Source organism: Phyllostomus discolor, chromosome 6 (assembly GCF_004126475.2).
Source record: "Phyllostomus discolor isolate MPI-MPIP mPhyDis1 chromosome 6, mPhyDis1.pri.v3, whole genome shotgun sequence".
Taxonomy (NCBI): domain Eukaryota; kingdom Metazoa; phylum Chordata; class Mammalia; order Chiroptera; family Phyllostomidae; genus Phyllostomus; species Phyllostomus discolor.
In genome coordinates, this window is record NC_040908.2 from 2696580 (window position 1) to 2713472 (window position 16893).

The 16893-nt window shown below is 58.8% G+C and overlaps 1 protein-coding gene across 2 annotated transcripts in view; it reads right to left on the minus strand.

Annotated features, from left to right (window-relative positions):
- MBOAT2 (membrane bound O-acyltransferase domain containing 2) overlaps positions 1 to 16893 on the minus strand; it is a 62763-nt gene that overhangs the window by 32454 nt on the left and 13416 nt on the right. For both annotated transcript variants that reach the window (XM_028516797.2, XM_036027630.1), the window contains exons 2-3: positions 12322 to 12467; positions 7945 to 8022 (exon numbers count right to left, since the gene is read on the minus strand). In XM_028516797.2, the coding sequence (XP_028372598.1) occupies positions 7945 to 8022; positions 12322 to 12467 (224 nt within the window). The remainder of the gene's footprint in view (positions 1 to 7944; positions 8023 to 12321; positions 12468 to 16893) is intronic.

The following is a 16893-nucleotide window of genomic DNA, read 5'->3' on the forward strand; positions in this document are numbered from 1 at the left end:
TTTTTTCTTTCAGCATTTAGAATATAGCATTCCACTTCCCTTTGGCCTCCATTGTTTCTGGTAAGAACTGTACCGCTCCTCTGTATGTGATGAGTTGTTTTCCTCCTGCTGCTCTCAAAATGCCCTCATTGTCTTTGTCTTTCAACAATGTGGCTACAATGTATCGTCATGAAAATGTGTTCATCCTACTTGGGGTTTGTGGAGCTTCTTGGATCTGGAGAACAATATTTCTTCAAATGCTTTTCTGTCCCTTTCTCTCTCGACTCTCCTTTTGGAGCTGTCATTACTCATATGTTGGTATACCTGATGTTTTCCAGGTCTCCGAGGCTGTCTGTTTTTCTCTGATATTTTTACACCTGCTCTACGGACTGGCTAATATCTACTGATCCTCCTTTAAGTTTACTGATTCTTTCTTCAGCCATCACAAACCACTATGTAGCACTTTAGGAAATTTTTCATTTTGGTTATTCACTCTTCAAAACTCTAGGGATTTCATTTGGTTCTTTTTAATATTTCCTATTTCTTTATCAATATACCCCTTATTTGTTGAGTCAGGGTCATCTTTAAATTCTCTGAACAGATTTAGAATAGCTGCTTTGAAGTTAGGGGGTCCATTTAGAGACAGTTTCAATCGGCTGATTCCCCGCCCCACCCCCCATTTCTCCATTTACAAAATGCTCCAGGAGTCATGCTCTGTCTCAGAGGCCAGGTGATGAGTGGCCAGAGCTTCTGCTCAAACACTTCAACCAGTAAGTCTTCTGCCCTCTGCCAATGCATCCACATGTGGGTCCAGCAATTTTCAAGTCTTCCCAGCTTTTAGTCTCCGCCCCAGCCCCCAGGCCTCCGCAGGGCGAGGATGCAGCCTCCAGCCAGCCAGGGCTGTGCAGGGATCTTGTCATGTCCCCTTACGGCTGTCCCATCCCAGGATCTTCCCGTTCAGTGGAGGGCGCGCGCCCTCGGGAGAGGAGAGCTGGAGGCATTCCCTGTCAGCCTCCGCACGGGCCTCCTGCCCTCCGCTCCAAAGCAAGCCCGTGGCCTCCGGTATCAAAGCCATGCTCTCATGGCCAGGCCTGCACTAGCAGAGTCACTCTGCCAAGGAATGAAGAAGGCGGGTGACCCCAGGCAAGCATACCACAGATTCCCGCTGTTCTCACTCAAAAGTCAGCAGCTTTTTAGGAATAAATGCTTCTCAAATTGATGTTTTGCTTTTGGTCAATTTCCAGAGCCCTGAAATGGTTTTGAGAAGTTCACTCAGCTCTATAACTGTTTTGGGGGAGAAAATCTGTCCACCTCTTCACTCCTTAAAAGAGGCTCCATCAATAAACATGGTTTTTTGTAGGCTAGCGTGGGAACATCATTTCTGTAGTAGGGAAATAAGAGTTCCAGCAAAGACCTAGAAAATCAGACACCTATCCATACCTTGTGAAGTCTGGGTGGCAAAGAGATCGCCAGACCTCGCTAGGGAGTGAACTGAGTTCTGTCCATGGGGAACCATCTCTCTGTTGGCCATTCTAATGGAAGAATTATGAAACACTTTTAAAGGCCACTTTCTTTACTGGCAAAAGCTATCCATGTCTCTGCAGGGGAAAGCAACCGCCCCCCCTACCCAGGGAGAAGCCCCAGGGTCCCTGCCTCAGGCTTCTCCCTGAACACAGAGACGCCAGACCCTGGTGTCTGGAGACCAGAACACACGGAATTCCTTCCTGGAGGTAGACTTGCGGGCAACCTCACGTTCTTCAGTGGCATTCTGCCGCTCCTGGGAGCTGGGGTTTGCTGGGGTGTCTGTCCCCCCTTTCTGACCAGGTGCTCTCGCGGCTGGAACAGAGAGATCCGGTGAGTCATAAACACAACAGAAGTCGTTGAGGGACTCTGCTCATTGACAAAGCCTTGCTCACGGACACGGGGACGAAGCTCAGCGGTGCTGACTGGGCCGGGAGCCAACAGTGACCCCGAAGTGACACCTGAAGTTACTTCCTTCTGTCCTCGTTTCACCTGGTCTGCAGGTGGCACAAATGAACCAAGCCACCCAGCCACTGTTTAGCCTTTTTACAAAACCCAACTTTTGCTCTCTCACACCTGGATTAGTAACACGATGAAGTCACTTACTGGTTCTCTACAAAAACATTTCCCAAGCTGATTCAACTCTACATATCAAATTGGGCGTTGGCTGTTGGTAACAAGCAAGATTAGTTTATCTTTCAAAACACAGACTCTTACAGTTTGCCTCCAGACTGAGAGTGCACGCACCCACTGGGACCTGGGCAGGGGCTCGGGGGCCTCGGCGACAGAGGCTGGGTGGTCTGGCGACCCTCAACCCTCTCAGAAAGGAAGGAAACCGAAGAAGCATAACCCACGCTAACAACAGCCATTGACATCTACCATATTACAATAAAACAGAGAATTTTAAAAATAGTTGTTAATTCAAGATTGCAATAATAAGCATGCCAACACAAACAACACTTTTGTGACATGTACATATATTTTCCAAAACAAATGAACTAGTGAATCAGGTGGCACCGCTCTACACTTGGGCAAACCTCTGCAACGCCTGATACTGGAAGACAGCTGGGTTCTCAAACGTTTCCACGGCAGTGCCACGCACCATGCCGCCTCAGGCGGGCCCGTCCACCCGGGAGGGCAGAAAGGGAGAAAGGCGAGTCGTGCCTGAGGGCTATTATGAAAGCAGCTTTGACCTCCCACTCACGAGCATTGCACACACACACACACACACACACACACACACACTGGTCTAAGCAACAGTCCTCTGACCACTTGTGAGTGTGGGAAGGAAATGCAGTTCCCACAGCATGGCAGTTCTCTACGTGAATTTTTTAACTATGAGCAGCACACAGGGCCCAGCCCGCCCTGACGTGTGACTGCCTCCTGAGCACAGGCCATGCACAGGCTCGCACCTCGAACACCCCAAGGTTGACGTCTAAGCCAGAGAAACCCAGCACCCGCACCTCTCTTCTGGCTTCACTGAGTTTAGAGAAAACTCCAGTTGCGTTAAGAGAGGCAGGTGTCCCGGCTCACTGGCCGTGACATCCTTGTACCAGGAGGCCCGGCAGTTCCTCCGGCCGCCAGACTCTCCCTCCGCCACCCTCCACCTTCCCACGGCTGCGCTCACCCCGTCGGGGCTGTGCAGCACGCCAGCAGCAAGGGGGTCCGTCTGTTTCTTCCCTCCACGGTTCATCTAAAAGTAGTTTAAAATTCTGTTTTTAGTTGAAGGGACATTAAAACAGTACTTTAAAGTCTGTATTATGTGTTTTGATAAACAGCAACCTTAAGCATAGCACTTACAAAAGGCTAAACAATTCTAAATGAAGGAAGAGATTCCAGATGTTAAAGTCGCTATGACTCATGTACGTGTGTAGAGGCTAAAGCCTGCCCCGACGCCGTACCCTAATGAAGACGGAGAGGAGGCCAGCCCCAGCGCCGTGTCTGAACGGCACTGTGACTCTTGCAGAGGACAAGCCAGGATGTTCATGCTATCTGGTACGCAGACGGAATCTCTCTGTGTTTCCCCAGCGGAAAACAAACGAACCCCTGAGAGAGTCACGGTAGGCGAGCAGCCGGACAGCACAGGACCCGCCGGGACCCGGGGGAGCGGAGGAGCAGGGCCCGCATCCACAGACCCCCGGGGCCGGCAGACGCTGGCTGTGGCCTTGTTCGAGGGACTCCGCCGCCTTGTGGAACCTAAGCTCCCCCGCTGCACCGCGGGCGAGAACGCCTCGTACACAGGGCCGCTGGGGAAGGGGACTGGGATGTTGGTTCAGAGCACCCAACGACGTGACTGACACCTGGAAGTCACCCTGTCCCCATTCAGATTCCCAAGTCCAAGTCCAGAGGCTGCATTAAACCGGAGTGCCCGACGCAGGGAAAACAGCCGGCACGGCGCGCCAACGCACTCATGGCGGTAACGAGCCGCAGGCAGAGTCGCCGTGCAGCAGGCTGTGCTCCTCCAGACAACTCCTTCCCCACCTGACGTCAAAAGGCCCGGCCCAGCCGGGCAGGCTGTCCCACACACGCCTCCGCGTGCACCCGCATTTTACGTGAAAGTGTGGCGTTACGGCACGTAACTGACTGTGCTCACCGTTCTCACAGATGGTTGTGCGGCTTCCTAATTTCCTCTCAATTTAGGCAAAGATCAGGATCTCGTTGTAAAAGTGAGATTAATCTCCAAAAGTGCCCCAAATCAGGAGGTGAGTCCTGGTACTGTGCCAGTGAGGAGTGTTCTTGTTTTAAATCACTACAATTACTTGTTTACTTTGAAATAATAGGTGGTCGTTACTTTTGAAACAAGAAAGATGCATCATCTGATTGGGTGGCATCTTCAAACGCTCTGTTGCTTTTTAACCGACGGCGTGGAGAACCAGCCGCCAGTCTGCATCCCTGAGGGCCTGAGCCGGCAGGCGCCATCACAGGGGTGCCCTGGGCCGGTCCCTCTCCGCTCCAGCCCAGTCGGACGTGACAGCGGCACCTTTATTACCAGGGGTTGGGGGTTGGTCTCTCTGGCGCCCCTACTTGAATGTAACCACCCCGTCTTCCTATGAAAACCTTAATCCAAAGGGGAGACGCTCCTGTACTTGCTCACGGATGACTGAACCCTCCTTAAAAGAGATCCAGTTTACAACCGGAAACCAAATTTAGAATTCAAGGTCCACTCTACTGACCTACCAGCAAAAAGGGGTCTGACCGCGCTTTCTCCTGAGTGCAGGACTCTGTGGAGGGGTGCTGGGTCCCACAGATTTTTCAGAGCTCCGACAGGACGTGGACACCCTCCTACCTACCACCACATAACGGGGGCTCCTTCCTATGGGAACTGGGAATATTTAAAAACCTTGAATCCTAAGCACGCTGCATCCTTTTGCACCTTTGCACCTCTGCTGGGAGGGCGTGAACACACACACCCGCACAAGGCCCTGCCGGTGCTGGCTCCCCTCACCGGGCAGCAGGACAAGGCGTGGCCCTGGGTGCGGCTGACACCGGTTCCAATCCCGCCTCTACCCTCTACCCGTGACTCACGGCTCTCTCCATGAGACAGGTCCGCCACGCCCACCTGCAAGGGCTGAGCCCGGATTAAGTGGCACTGTCGTGGTGTGTGCAATCACTGACACACAGGGGTGACTGAAACTTTAATCCAAGGAGAGCACAAAACAGCAGTTTTAGAATGACTTGTGGTTTTCCAAGTGAAATTCAACTTTTGGCACAGCAACACCAAACGGGCAGCTGTGCTCCAAGCCACTTCCGAACACGGCCCGCAGAGGGCACGAAAACCCCGGAGTCTGGCTTCCCTGCTGCCGGGTCCCGTTCCCTCTCAGGGGACCACAGGGCTGTCCTCAGTGAAGCGAGCGTGTTCCCCAGAGTTCCCACCAGGCCGCTAACCACCGCTAATTAACTTCGCGAGCACAAGTTTTCACGCAGCTCAAGGCTGCCGCCTGCCAGGCGGCATTGCCAAGGTCACTGTCCCGTCCTTGCGGAGCTCCAGCATCTCCCAACGGCGCTTTCTCCCAGGACCATGCTGTCCGAGTCTCCTCTGCAGGGGCAGCTCGTGGCAGGGGGAGTGGGCCGGACCACCCGCCCTTCAGGGTCCCGGTGGACCCACACAAAGGCCACCTTAGCTCACACTGCCCGGTCCCCGGGGCCGCAGCTCTGAGGCGAGCTCAGGGCAGGAAAACTGACCAGAAAAGGAGACAGGAACCGTGAACAGGGCTGCGAGTCAGCCCACCAACCGGCCGGGCTCCTTAAGGCCTGGAGCACAAACAAATACATCTCCTTGAGAAAACTCAACCAAACTCGACCAAACCGAAACCGGGGATGTTAAAAAAAAAGACTCAAAGGCAAGAGCAAACCACCGCTCACCCGACCAGAGCTGCCCGGACAGCCTCGCCCCCTGGGCTGCCAGCATCGACCCCTGGGGGCGGGGCTAGAGAACGGGCGCGGAGCCCCCGCCGGGAGTCCGCACTCACTCGGCAGCGAGGGACCAGGCATCGCCGCGCACAGGGGTGACCCTGACAGCATGCACACTAACAGCGAGCTCTGCCGTGACATCGCGGGAAGCACTGTGTCACTGAGAATGACCTCTGGAAGCACCCCCCGGAGTCTGAGCGCCCCTTCTGGGTGGCCAGGCCCTCTGTGCAGGCGGAGCTCACCTGGACGACCACTGTCGGCCGAGTCACTGGCTCAACCCACTTTGGACCCGGGAAGGGGAAAGGGACTTGGCCATGGTCCTCAAGCTAACGGACATCTGGCAGGGCCCGAGTTCACAGCCGGGCAGGGCTGACTCCGGACCAGCGCCACCCAGTCAGCCGCACGGCCACCCGGTGCAGGTCTGAGCCGCAGCCTCCCCTTGTCCCCAGGCCTGGCCAGCGGCTCAAGTGTCCAGTCAGTAAAGGAGCGGTCTGAGGAAAGTACTCGTAGTATTTCCCGATTTTAGGAAACACACTGGGCACAATTCTGCCTAACACCAAACACTGCGCTCCACTTCTGCCACGGCTGCCGAGAACGGCTGGTGCCTGCGCCTCTCCCTCCTCCGTGAGCCCAGCCCTCGGCACGTGCGCACAGCTCCTGCCTGCCTGCAGCCAGGCCCACAGGACAGGACACATCTGGTGGAGACAGCCTGTCTTTTCACCTGCTCTGGACCCCAGTGTCAGCATGACAGACACCTGCCGTGTGACTGACAGCCTGAGTGTCCCCCGGCGAACGGTGCAGTGTGGTGGTGAAGCGTCGACATGCCCTCCCGCGCTGAGTCTCCGGAGATGCCCCGGCTCTCGGGACACGTCTGCTCCAGGTGGTGCGGAGCCGGGCCGCAGGGCAGGCGGTAGGTGGTGCGATGTCGCCTTCCACAGCTCTGCCCGTCCCGTCCCGTCCCGTCCCGGCTCGGCTGCCCCCGCGATCCGCGCCATTTCCCTGTCCCTCCCCACACCTTTTACGCTTCTTCTGCTCGGCCGTCTCGTTGAACGTTGCTCGCCGAGTCATAAGGAAACACTTCGGCTTCACTTCTCGAGGTCAGCAGGCTCTTCCGCCCTTCCCGTTTTAACCACCCCCAGTTCCGCCGCTCACGTTCAAATGATGGGGCTTCCTCGTGCTGTTCCATGGACACTGAGGGGACAGCAGGGCACAACAGGGGTACCCACTGCGTCCACACGGGAGAGCCGGTCCGGCAGCTCTAGGCCCAGACTTCCCGACAAACTCGTGGAGTCGCGTGTGTTTCGGAATTCGGGAACACGGTGCGAGGGTCATCACGGGCTTAGGGTCCCCTGGCCCGCTCTGCCCCGGGGGCGAGGGGTCGACCAGCTCAGCTGCACCATCCTCTCCCCCAAGTCCCCACGTCTCACCCCGACCTCCACACCCAGCTGCCAGTGAGTGACGGGCGTTTATCCAGCAAAGACTCACTGAGGGTCACTCACTGTTTTAGATGCTAAGTAAGTACATGCTCACTTGACACGCTTACCCCCGAACACCGCCCCGCCTCCAGGGTTCCCGTACCACGAAAGGGGGCTTCCGGCAATCCCACCGCTCCAGCCAGCATCCGGGAGCCACCCTGGACCCCCTCGCCCCACCCGCTCTTCCCGTCAGTCACGGAGCCCTCCAGCCCCACCAGCTAAGCCTCCCCCAGTCCGCCTCACTCCTCCCACGGCCGTCGCCCCTCGGATTAAGCTAGGGGCCCTGACTGGAGGCAGCTCTGCCTGGAAGGGACACCTGGGCACATCTGGACAGATTCACGCCGTCACAGCGCGTTCCCGGCGCTTCTGCAGCGAGAGACCCGGCTCCAGGGAGACAGCCGCACGGTGTGCACCGGTGGTTCTGCCTCTGCGTGTGTGACAGTTCTCGACAGACGGCCCCCGTTCGGGGTCACCGTTCGTGTGGTCGCAGTCTACTCTGCTCCGACTGCGCTGGAGCGGAACGCACCTTCGTGTCTGCGTGCTCGAAGCAACCACTTACCTGTGCATGGCCTCCACGCCCATCCCGATCATGATACAGTAGGAAATGCCGCTTTGGACCAGGAAGTGTAAGGCGTACCTGCGGAGAGGGGGAGGGGGAGGGGGAGGGAGGGCGCCGTCAGACCCGCGCAGCCGTCCGCCGCCCAACGAGCGCCCCAACTTGCCCACCCCTCCCACAAAACTCGGGCCAGACACGGCCAGGACTCTGGTTCTAAAATCAACCCGACGGTCCCGGGCCACGCGTGCATGGGCACACGCATGCTCCGGTTCCCTCTACCCTCGACGGCACGCGTGATTCCTGAAAAAACGTGCCGACCACTGCACGCAGTTCTCCAGTGTTCATCAGGACTCTTAACCCGTGATGCAAACGACTTCCAGGCCTGACTGTTACGGAGCGACGGGCAAGTGCCACGTGGCAACGCCAGCTGCACCTTCGAACACGTTTCCCGCGGAGACGCTGCAAACAGAAACGGGCTCCGCGGCAGGGCCCACGCACGGGCCCGCGGTGTCGCCGTGGCCACGGGAAGCAGACGAGCACGTCTGTGAGCGAGAATCAACCGGAAGCGGAAAAGGATGCTGACGGTGACACGCACTCTCCAAACCCACTGCCCACCCCGAGTGTCGGCCGGCGCCGGCCGTTCCCCGGCAGACCGGACGTGGACGTGCTGACCACGGCCAGACACGCCCGAGGGCTGAGGGCGCTGCTAACTGAAGATGCGGTCGTTCAAGGTGCTCGCCAGCCAGCTCTGCGGACTCTTGGGGACACGTTTCCTTTTCTACGAGTAAGTCTCCCGGGAACCTGAAGAGTGTGGGGCGGCACGGAAGCCGGGTCTCGTGTCTCCTTACATCACGGTGGGTGCCCAAGGCCCCGGCACCAGGGGCGCACGGAGGGTGCGCGGGGCGCCATCTGGGGTGCTGGCCTCCGGCTGGGCGAGCCTCTGCTGCTGTGACCTGGTCAGAGGGGTCCGCACTCGCCTGCCTCACGGACCGCCGTGGTAAGCAGCCGCTGGAGCCCCGGGGACTGTCTTTGTGACTTGCCCTGTGCAGCGCCCCACTTGTCCTCCTGCGTGAAACGAGCGTGACGCACGCCCAGCAGCGCCCACTAGCCACCGGGACTGGCAGAGACGCATGGGAAGTGCGCCTGGGGCGTGGGGCGCCATGCAGCCCCGGACACGGCGGCATTACGAGAGCAGGAAACGCAGGTCAGACGGCGTCTTGAGCGGTCTGTGCTCACCCAGCCCCCCTCAGTCAGGGCTGCGCTGGAAGGCCACGTGCCTCGTCATTACACCCCAGCTGACGCCGAAACCAAAGCTGTTTCTCTCTGTACATTCGTCCACAGGCAGGAGCACGGCCCGAGGAGCCCCCGCGCTCACAGGGAGCCGCTGCTGTGTGCTGTGTGCAGTGCACCCCGTCGGTGGCACTGCCTCTCTCCGCCTGTGCGGTCACCGCCAGCCATTCCACAGAGAAGGAATGTGGGACAGAGAGGGGACAAGGGACTCACCCGAAGTCACCCCACTGCCCGGCCCAGTCGCCCCGAGTGCAGTCAGGTCTGTCCGACCCACAGTGGCAGGTCCCTGGTCCTACCCACAGTGTCACCAGGCAGTTCAGAAGTAAGGGACGTGTAAGTGAATTCTTAGTGGAAGGGAAGTTGTAAGTGATACTCCGAGGAAGAGGGGAAAGGCTGAGCCCAAACAGAAGCGGGCAGGACAGCCCCCTGTGTGCTCAGAGCGGCCAGACCGGCCTCCGGAAGGGGCAGGGGTGTTGTCAACCCTGAAGGCGTTCAGCACCTTCGAGGCTGAAATCACGGAGCGCTCAAGTGGGAGAGGAAAGGCCTCTGCCCCCCGGTCACACCGATCAGCAAAGGGATCGCACACCGGGTACCGGGGCAGAAACAAGCTCTGGTCCCAGAAAAAGGAGTTAAAAAAAAAGGGGGTCCTCCTGCAAGAAAGGAGCAGGGAACTCTACTTTAAAAGCCCTAGTTGTCACAGTTAATGTGAAATGAGCGGGAGCACTCGACCTCAGGGCAGGCTCCTCATGCCACAAGGCCCCTGGGCAGGGCGGGCCCTCTAAGCACTGCGACAGTGCCCCGCCCCGCCCCCTGGCACCCTTCCATCTCCCCCCACTTACAAGCCTCCCCCATGTGTGTGTCCCTAAACTACAAGCCTTCCCAAACGACTCCCTAAAATACGCTGCACCCAGACACAACTGAATGCTGCCTGTTTCTGAGTGCAGCGTGTGCCCTGAGACGTGCCCCAGGGAAGTCGGTTAGGGAAAGGAGGAACGAGGACGGTGGTGTTCCAGCGACTGTTAGAGCTGAGCAGTGGGAGTGGGAGTGTCCACTTCATTATTCTGTTACTTTTGCATTTAAAAAGTGCCATAATAAAAAGTTAAAGCATGTGCATGCACACGCATGCACACATGACCCCACGGTGTGATATATGACAAGGATTTTACACAAAATCGCCTGTGAAACCTAAGAAATGTTGATGATATAAACTTGACGCTACCGAGGAGGCGGAAAGACGATGTTTGCTCTAAATAAAGACGGGAGGGCAGGACCGGTGAAGTGGCAGCGGTCCGGTCAGGACGGCATGAAGGCACTAAAACCACGTGGAGGCGCTCGTGTCCCCCGAGATGGCTGCCAGGTGGCCGCGACACTTTGGTTCAAGAGGGAAACCTCAAGAGTCACTCCAGACACATCCGGCAGGGAGACGCACCCAAGCTACCTGCCCCCGTGGTCAGAACAGCCACGTCTGCAGAGCAGGGCCACCCACAGACGGGCTCCCGGGGGAAGTCCCCACGTGCTATCAGGGGTGCCAAGACACTAATCAAGAGGCCCAGAAGGGTGGGGTGCACCCCTCTCAAGGGCATGACTGAGACAGGTTCCAGACCACTGCTGAGACAGCCGAGCCCCACACCCCGGAGGGCTGCTCCACGCCGTGCTGGCCTCCCTGGGCATCGGCCGCCGGGGGCTCTGCCTTATTGGACTGAGGACTTCGTCTGCCCTGCTGCCCCCTGGCTCCGGAGACCCTTCCTTGCAGGACACTGACACCTCCCTTCCCACCGTGCCGTCTCCAGGACCTGGAGACTCTGGGACCTGGGTTCACTGTCCCCCACTGATTGCTCTGTGTGTGTATGTGTCTGTGTGTGTAAGAGATATTCCTCTTACACTGTCAGAGTGTGAGCAGGACATGAATGTGTGCTGCTGTTCTACTCTGAGTGAATGACCCCGCACTCGATAAGAGCTGAGTGAAGAGCAGAGCTCCTGGGTGTGACTCTCGCCTGTTCCTGGGTGCCGGGCTGCTCAGCTGACTTATAGGAAAGACCGTATCACAGGCACACACTCATGACAAGAGATCACACTGAAACCTGAGGACGACACACACAGGGTCTACCAGGAGACGGTCACCGGGCAACGTGGGGGAGACCGACCGACTTTCACAGGTTTCTAGGGAACACGGGCACGTGCCGGAGGCAAACACTAGACGAAGAAGTTGCGTCCATCCCAGCGCCCGCAGGAACCGGAAACGGCACCCTGGAAGGAACGCGGAGGCGCTCCCCAAGCCCCACAGGTGCTCCCCCAATGAGAGAAGCGACCGAACCCCCAGGCGGGGGGTGCATCTCTGTGCTCTCGGGGAACCTTGGTCCCAAAGAAGAGCCCGCGGAGAGAGCAGGCCCAGAGGGCTGGGCTGTGCGCGTGGGAGCCAGCGGCCAGCAGCACGACGCTCCCTGGGAAGGGAGACTCGGGAGAAACCACCGGGCAGCCCTTCCACGGGGGGTCTCCACTCCCTCCTGCTTCTGCTGTCCCACGGCCAGTCCCCGGCACCGACAGTGGGGCGGCACCTCTGAGTGCAAACCCTCGGGCAGCCCGAGGAAACGCCCACAGAACACCCGAGGGGTCATAAAGAAGAGCTCTCCGTCATAAATCCTTCTTCCCCCCAAAACAAGCAGAACACCCCTTCTCACCAGCGGCAGGCTCTAAAACACGGTAACAGGGTTCCCCCAATGGGCTTTACTGGACTCGTGACAGTCACTTGCACAGAAATAAAATTTGTTTTTAAACTATTTTAAATGGTTTCTTTGTCTTGACATAAAACACCTGCAACAGAGGTGAACAGAACTACCCGTGATGGAATAAAATGCCTCCATCCCTCGTCTGTCCTTTTTCATAAATTATAAACAGTCGCGTGCCCTGTGCCCCGTGCCCTGTGCCCCAGCCGAAGAGACAGAGCCCGTTCCCCACTCTTTGTTTCCCCACTAAAATGAAAATGATAAAACATGGTAAGTAAGTATAAGCACAACACCCTGGGGCGGGTATCTTCCCACACACCCCATGCACAAAGATGCCCGAAGCCTCCGCTCGAACAGAGACACTCACCATCCAAAGCAGAAGAGCGCGAGATAAAGGCCCAAGAGGGTGGCCACCACGTGCCTCACGAAGGAGCTCGTTTTGCCCGAGTGCAGGTAGGTTCGGAACCAGACCGCCGCCAGCAAGGCCGAGAGCTGGCCCACCACGAAGTTGACCTGTGGGGGAGACGAAAATGCCCCGTTAGCAACCTGGACGGAAGCGTTTCACGTGACGTCGTCTCAAGATTCTCAGGACCAAACGCTGTGTAAAACCAAGACCTTCTGTTTTACAAAAGAAGCACAAACAGAAATGGGGGGGTCTTCCCGGGATGACAGCCCCCGGTCCAGGGTGGCGGCCAGTGCACCTGTCACTTGGCAGGGACAGGTGGCACCCAGCTCAGGAGAAGGCCTGGAAGGACGGGGCAGACACAGGGTCAGACTCGGCGTGGAAGGTGCGGCCCCCCGTGGTGTGGGGGGAGAATGACTGAACTGGGAGAAAACAGGAGCTGGGTTTCCCCAACGGTCCCCGGGGTCAGGGTCTGCATGGGACCCCCGAGGGCCCGGTGGGACATGTCCTCTCCCAGCAGGCTTGTGCCCGCCCCAGTGGGTGAGGCGTCGGGGGGTGCTGCGGGCCTGCAGCCACCCCGGGGGACCCAGTGGGAACCACGCGTCTCAGCTCTGGCGGGTCTCAAGGACAGCTCAGGAGGGACGAAGGACATCGTGGCTGACAGACAGCAGAGGAAGGAGCCTTCAGAAAGCGGGGGGGGGGGGGGGTGGGCATTCGCCCCCGAGCCCACCAGTGTCAGCTTTCCAGTCCTCATAGCGTGCTAGAACGACACCGCCCTTTTACTGTAAATAATACAGTAAAAGGCTGCAGAGAAAACTCCTTCACGGCACGTAAAGACTCAAGAGCGATCTCCATCTCACTCTTGTAAAGTATTCTCCTAAAATCTCAGGGAAAACCTGTCTAAAAATGCACAAACAAATGAAAGATCCACTGGGCACCGGGACTTGCAGATGCCAAGACCCGCCGGGAAGAGGCCCTGTTTCGGGAGCCTCGGCACGAGCAAACCACAGTGCGTGCGAGGCAGACGCGGGCGCGGACCTACGGAGGCGCAGGACGCCTTCCAGCAGGTGTTCAGCACCGTTTCTACCCCGCAGGAACAGAACGGCATTTTCATTACGCAAAGAGCACGCCTGAAAAACAAGTATCTTAAACCATGTTCTCTTCTCTTTCCTTCCGGCCGCAGCCACGAGGTGAGCCGAGACGGACGCTCACAAGCACATCCAGGAGCTGCGGAGGGAGCAGCAGTCCTACTATGCATGAGAGAGGGACACCCGCTCTCCACGCTCCAAGGGCTGCCCCCACCCCGGCCTCCCCAGGCCTGATGAGGCGTACAAGCTGGGACGCAAGGCCAGGCGAGGTCCCATCACAAACATCCTGTTCATGTGGCTGGGACAGCTTCGATCAAGCCTGCCCCTCCCGGTGCTGACCAGCCGCAGCGGGCCCGGGGCCCTCGGGCTGCTGCTGAGGAGCCGGCTGGGCTCCGTTGGGGGGCCCTGAGCGCCCCGGATCCTCATGGGGTCAGGGAGGGGCAGGCTCGACCCCATGGACCCACAGGACCCGGCAGGCCCGTCTCCACACCACCTCCGGCGACACGCCACGTGGCCCTGGGCACGCTCTTTGTCTCTCGCCGGACTCACAGTGAGCCGGGGGGCACAGCGCGTCCACCCCACCTGCGGGAACGGTGCTCGGGGCGCGCCTGGCGGTTTCTACCCTCGTCTCAACTGCACTCTTGACAGAGGATGCTCAGGACTGGGTCGGCACTTTTTTACTGCTGGTGCACAACGGCGGCAGATCCTCAGACGGCACGCCGACACTGCGATGCTCGGAGAGGCCCAGACACGGACACCACCAACCTTCCGACATGGCTTCCCACCCCCGGAGGGCCGGGAACGCTCGTGTGCAAGCCGGTGAATTCCACACAGAAGACCCAGGGGTGCTCACACCCAAGTCACTGAAGTGCCGCTGTTCACACTGCAGCCACGTGAAGAAAGAAGGGCGTTATCTCCAGTGGTCGAGGGGGTGGCCGTGGGGAAGTGGGCTCATGGCCACCGCTGTCCAGGAACGGCACTGCCCGCCTCAAAAGCAGCAAGCTCTCCATGGGGCGCGGTGCGGAGAGGAGCCCGTGAGCGCCCACCAGCGTGCCCAGAGGTGGGTCCAGTTCCCAAGAGCAGCTCGCAGCCCCGGTGCCAGGCCAGTGACCACGGGCACGTGCAGGGTGCTCCGCGACACAGAGGGACCAGGTTCCGGCAGCCCACCAGCTCGAAAGTGATGCCAAGTGGCAGAACCACAGCCTGAACCTGAGCTGAGCCCTGAGCCCCTGGTCTTCACCACCAGGCTCTTCACGTATGAAACACCTTCGCCTTTCCATCAGCTGCGCCGTCGGGTGCTGCCCATCTACCCTCTGACCTCTGCCACACATGGCCGAGCCCCCGCCTGCCCCCGCCATCCACCAGTATTTGCTGAGGGAGCGAGCCTGCCCCCTCTCCCTTGCAAACTGGTTCCTCCACTAGCAGCTGCATGCTCGCTGAGCCACCAGACACAGGTAACCTTCCAGACCTGGGCTCAAACGTGACTGTGCCCTGACCAATCCAACCCCGAGTTACAGCTCTCCCCCAGGTGATTCCAGACTGTGGCGGAGCCCGCCCCTCCCGCCGCAGAGCTGTGGCTGGGCACGGCCCCAGAGAGGAGGCATTTACCAGCCACCCCCACCCACCCCCTTGCGGCCGGCCATGTGACAAAGCTCCGGCAAAAGGAATGTGAGTTGAAGTGCTCTGCATGTGCCACTTCTAGCCCACAGCTGTGACCACGGGGGTCCCATCCCCATCCCGCCTGCCAGATGGCTGGAAGGCTCCACATTCTCGAAGCCTGAGCCCCAGAGCGGCAGCAGCAGGAATGTCACCTGTGGCCCAGTCACACCCGCACAGGACCCGGCCCCAGCCGGGACCTACTGAGTCCCACAGCCTGGCCGTCTGGCCCAGCGGTCCCTGTTGGCGAGTGCCACAGGGGACCCGCAGGCGACCCTGAGGGCCGTGACCCGCAGCCAACCAGCATTAAGCAGGGGGGTGGTGAGGCCCCACCCACTGTCCCGGCCCTGAGCAGGAGGAGGTGTTGGAACGAAGGCAGGTCCCTGGACAATTCACATCCACGCTGTCATGTGAGGAAATCAGACTTCTGTTAGCTTACGCCGCCGACGTTGCTGGGACTCCGCCACAGGAGCTTCATCCCAATGACACGTCTCCCTTCGGACGCTCACGTACGTGCAGTTAGCAATTGTCGGGCTTGCTCCTCCCGCTGGCTGGGCCGCGCCGGGGCCAGAGCCAGCTCCAGAGCCCAGAGTCATGCGCGTCTGAGCATCTCCCCGGGCCCAGCGACACCCCTGCCTACACCGCAGGCTCAGCAGACAAAGTCAGCAGACCCGTTCTCCCTCCACTCCCAGCACCCGAAGTGGCACCAGCTGTCCCCGTTAAACAGGCTCCCGAAGTCCCAGCGCTCACTACAGACTGAAACTTCCCAAACCCTCGCTGGCTCCCAGAACGATGCTGATTTGTCAAGGGCGTGTCCTCTGCACCCCCACGGCCTAGTCTCCCGGCCCCCCGGCTTCAGAAAGGGGTGTGGACTTTGATCCTGCCCCCCCCCCCCCCCCGCCACGAAGTCACCGGGATGCACAGAACACCGGGCGCTCCTTGCTGGCCTCGCCCTGTGGCCTTGCCCTGCCGCCTCTCGACTGCCCCACGAACCCAGGACAGCCCCCAGAGCAGCCCCTGGCCTCCCCTGCCTCCCCCTTCATGCAGCAGGAGCCAAACCTGGAGTCAGGGACAAAAACACAGGGGAAAGTAGTTTAACATCCCCCATGTTTCCAGAGGTCCCCACTTTCAATAAAACCGAAGGAAAAAGGGAAACGGCTCGAGACCAGCCCTGTGCGTTGCCCCCGTCTATTTTACGGGACAGCGTTGCCGAAACACTCCCAACACCCTCTCGCCTCTAACACTCCGAGCAGGACTTTCAAAAGCCTACCGGTGTTTTCCAGCAAGGGCCGTGCACCCAGCAACGTTGTTTGATAAGTCACTTCCCAGTCCCAGGTGGTAAAACTCTTGAGCCAGTGCCAAAAGCCGCCTTGGAACGGCGTATTTCTCCATTACTTTGTCCTCCCTGCACCTTAAAAGAAAAGTCTGGCCCCTTAGAGTGAATCCTTCCAACCCACATCAACACTTCTGCCGGGTACACAGATCGGCAATGCCCAAATTCTACTCTTCAGTTTGGCCTGGTTTATCACCATTTCCACTCAGGTCTAGGGGGAAGCTGAAGCTCAGTGCGGTAGAGCCAAATTCACCAAGATTCCCCTCGGTAAACTGTGGCTTTAAAAATAGTTTCCAGGAAGAAAAGGAGACGTAACCAGTCTCCGGCTACGGCACACACGCAGAGACCAGGGCCATGGTCTCAGGGTCAGGGCCCTTTGACCTTAGCTGTCGCCAGGGACACTGAGCTCCGGCTGAGGGTGGCCCCGCCCTGTGCTCTACCATCTCCATCCTCCCGGCC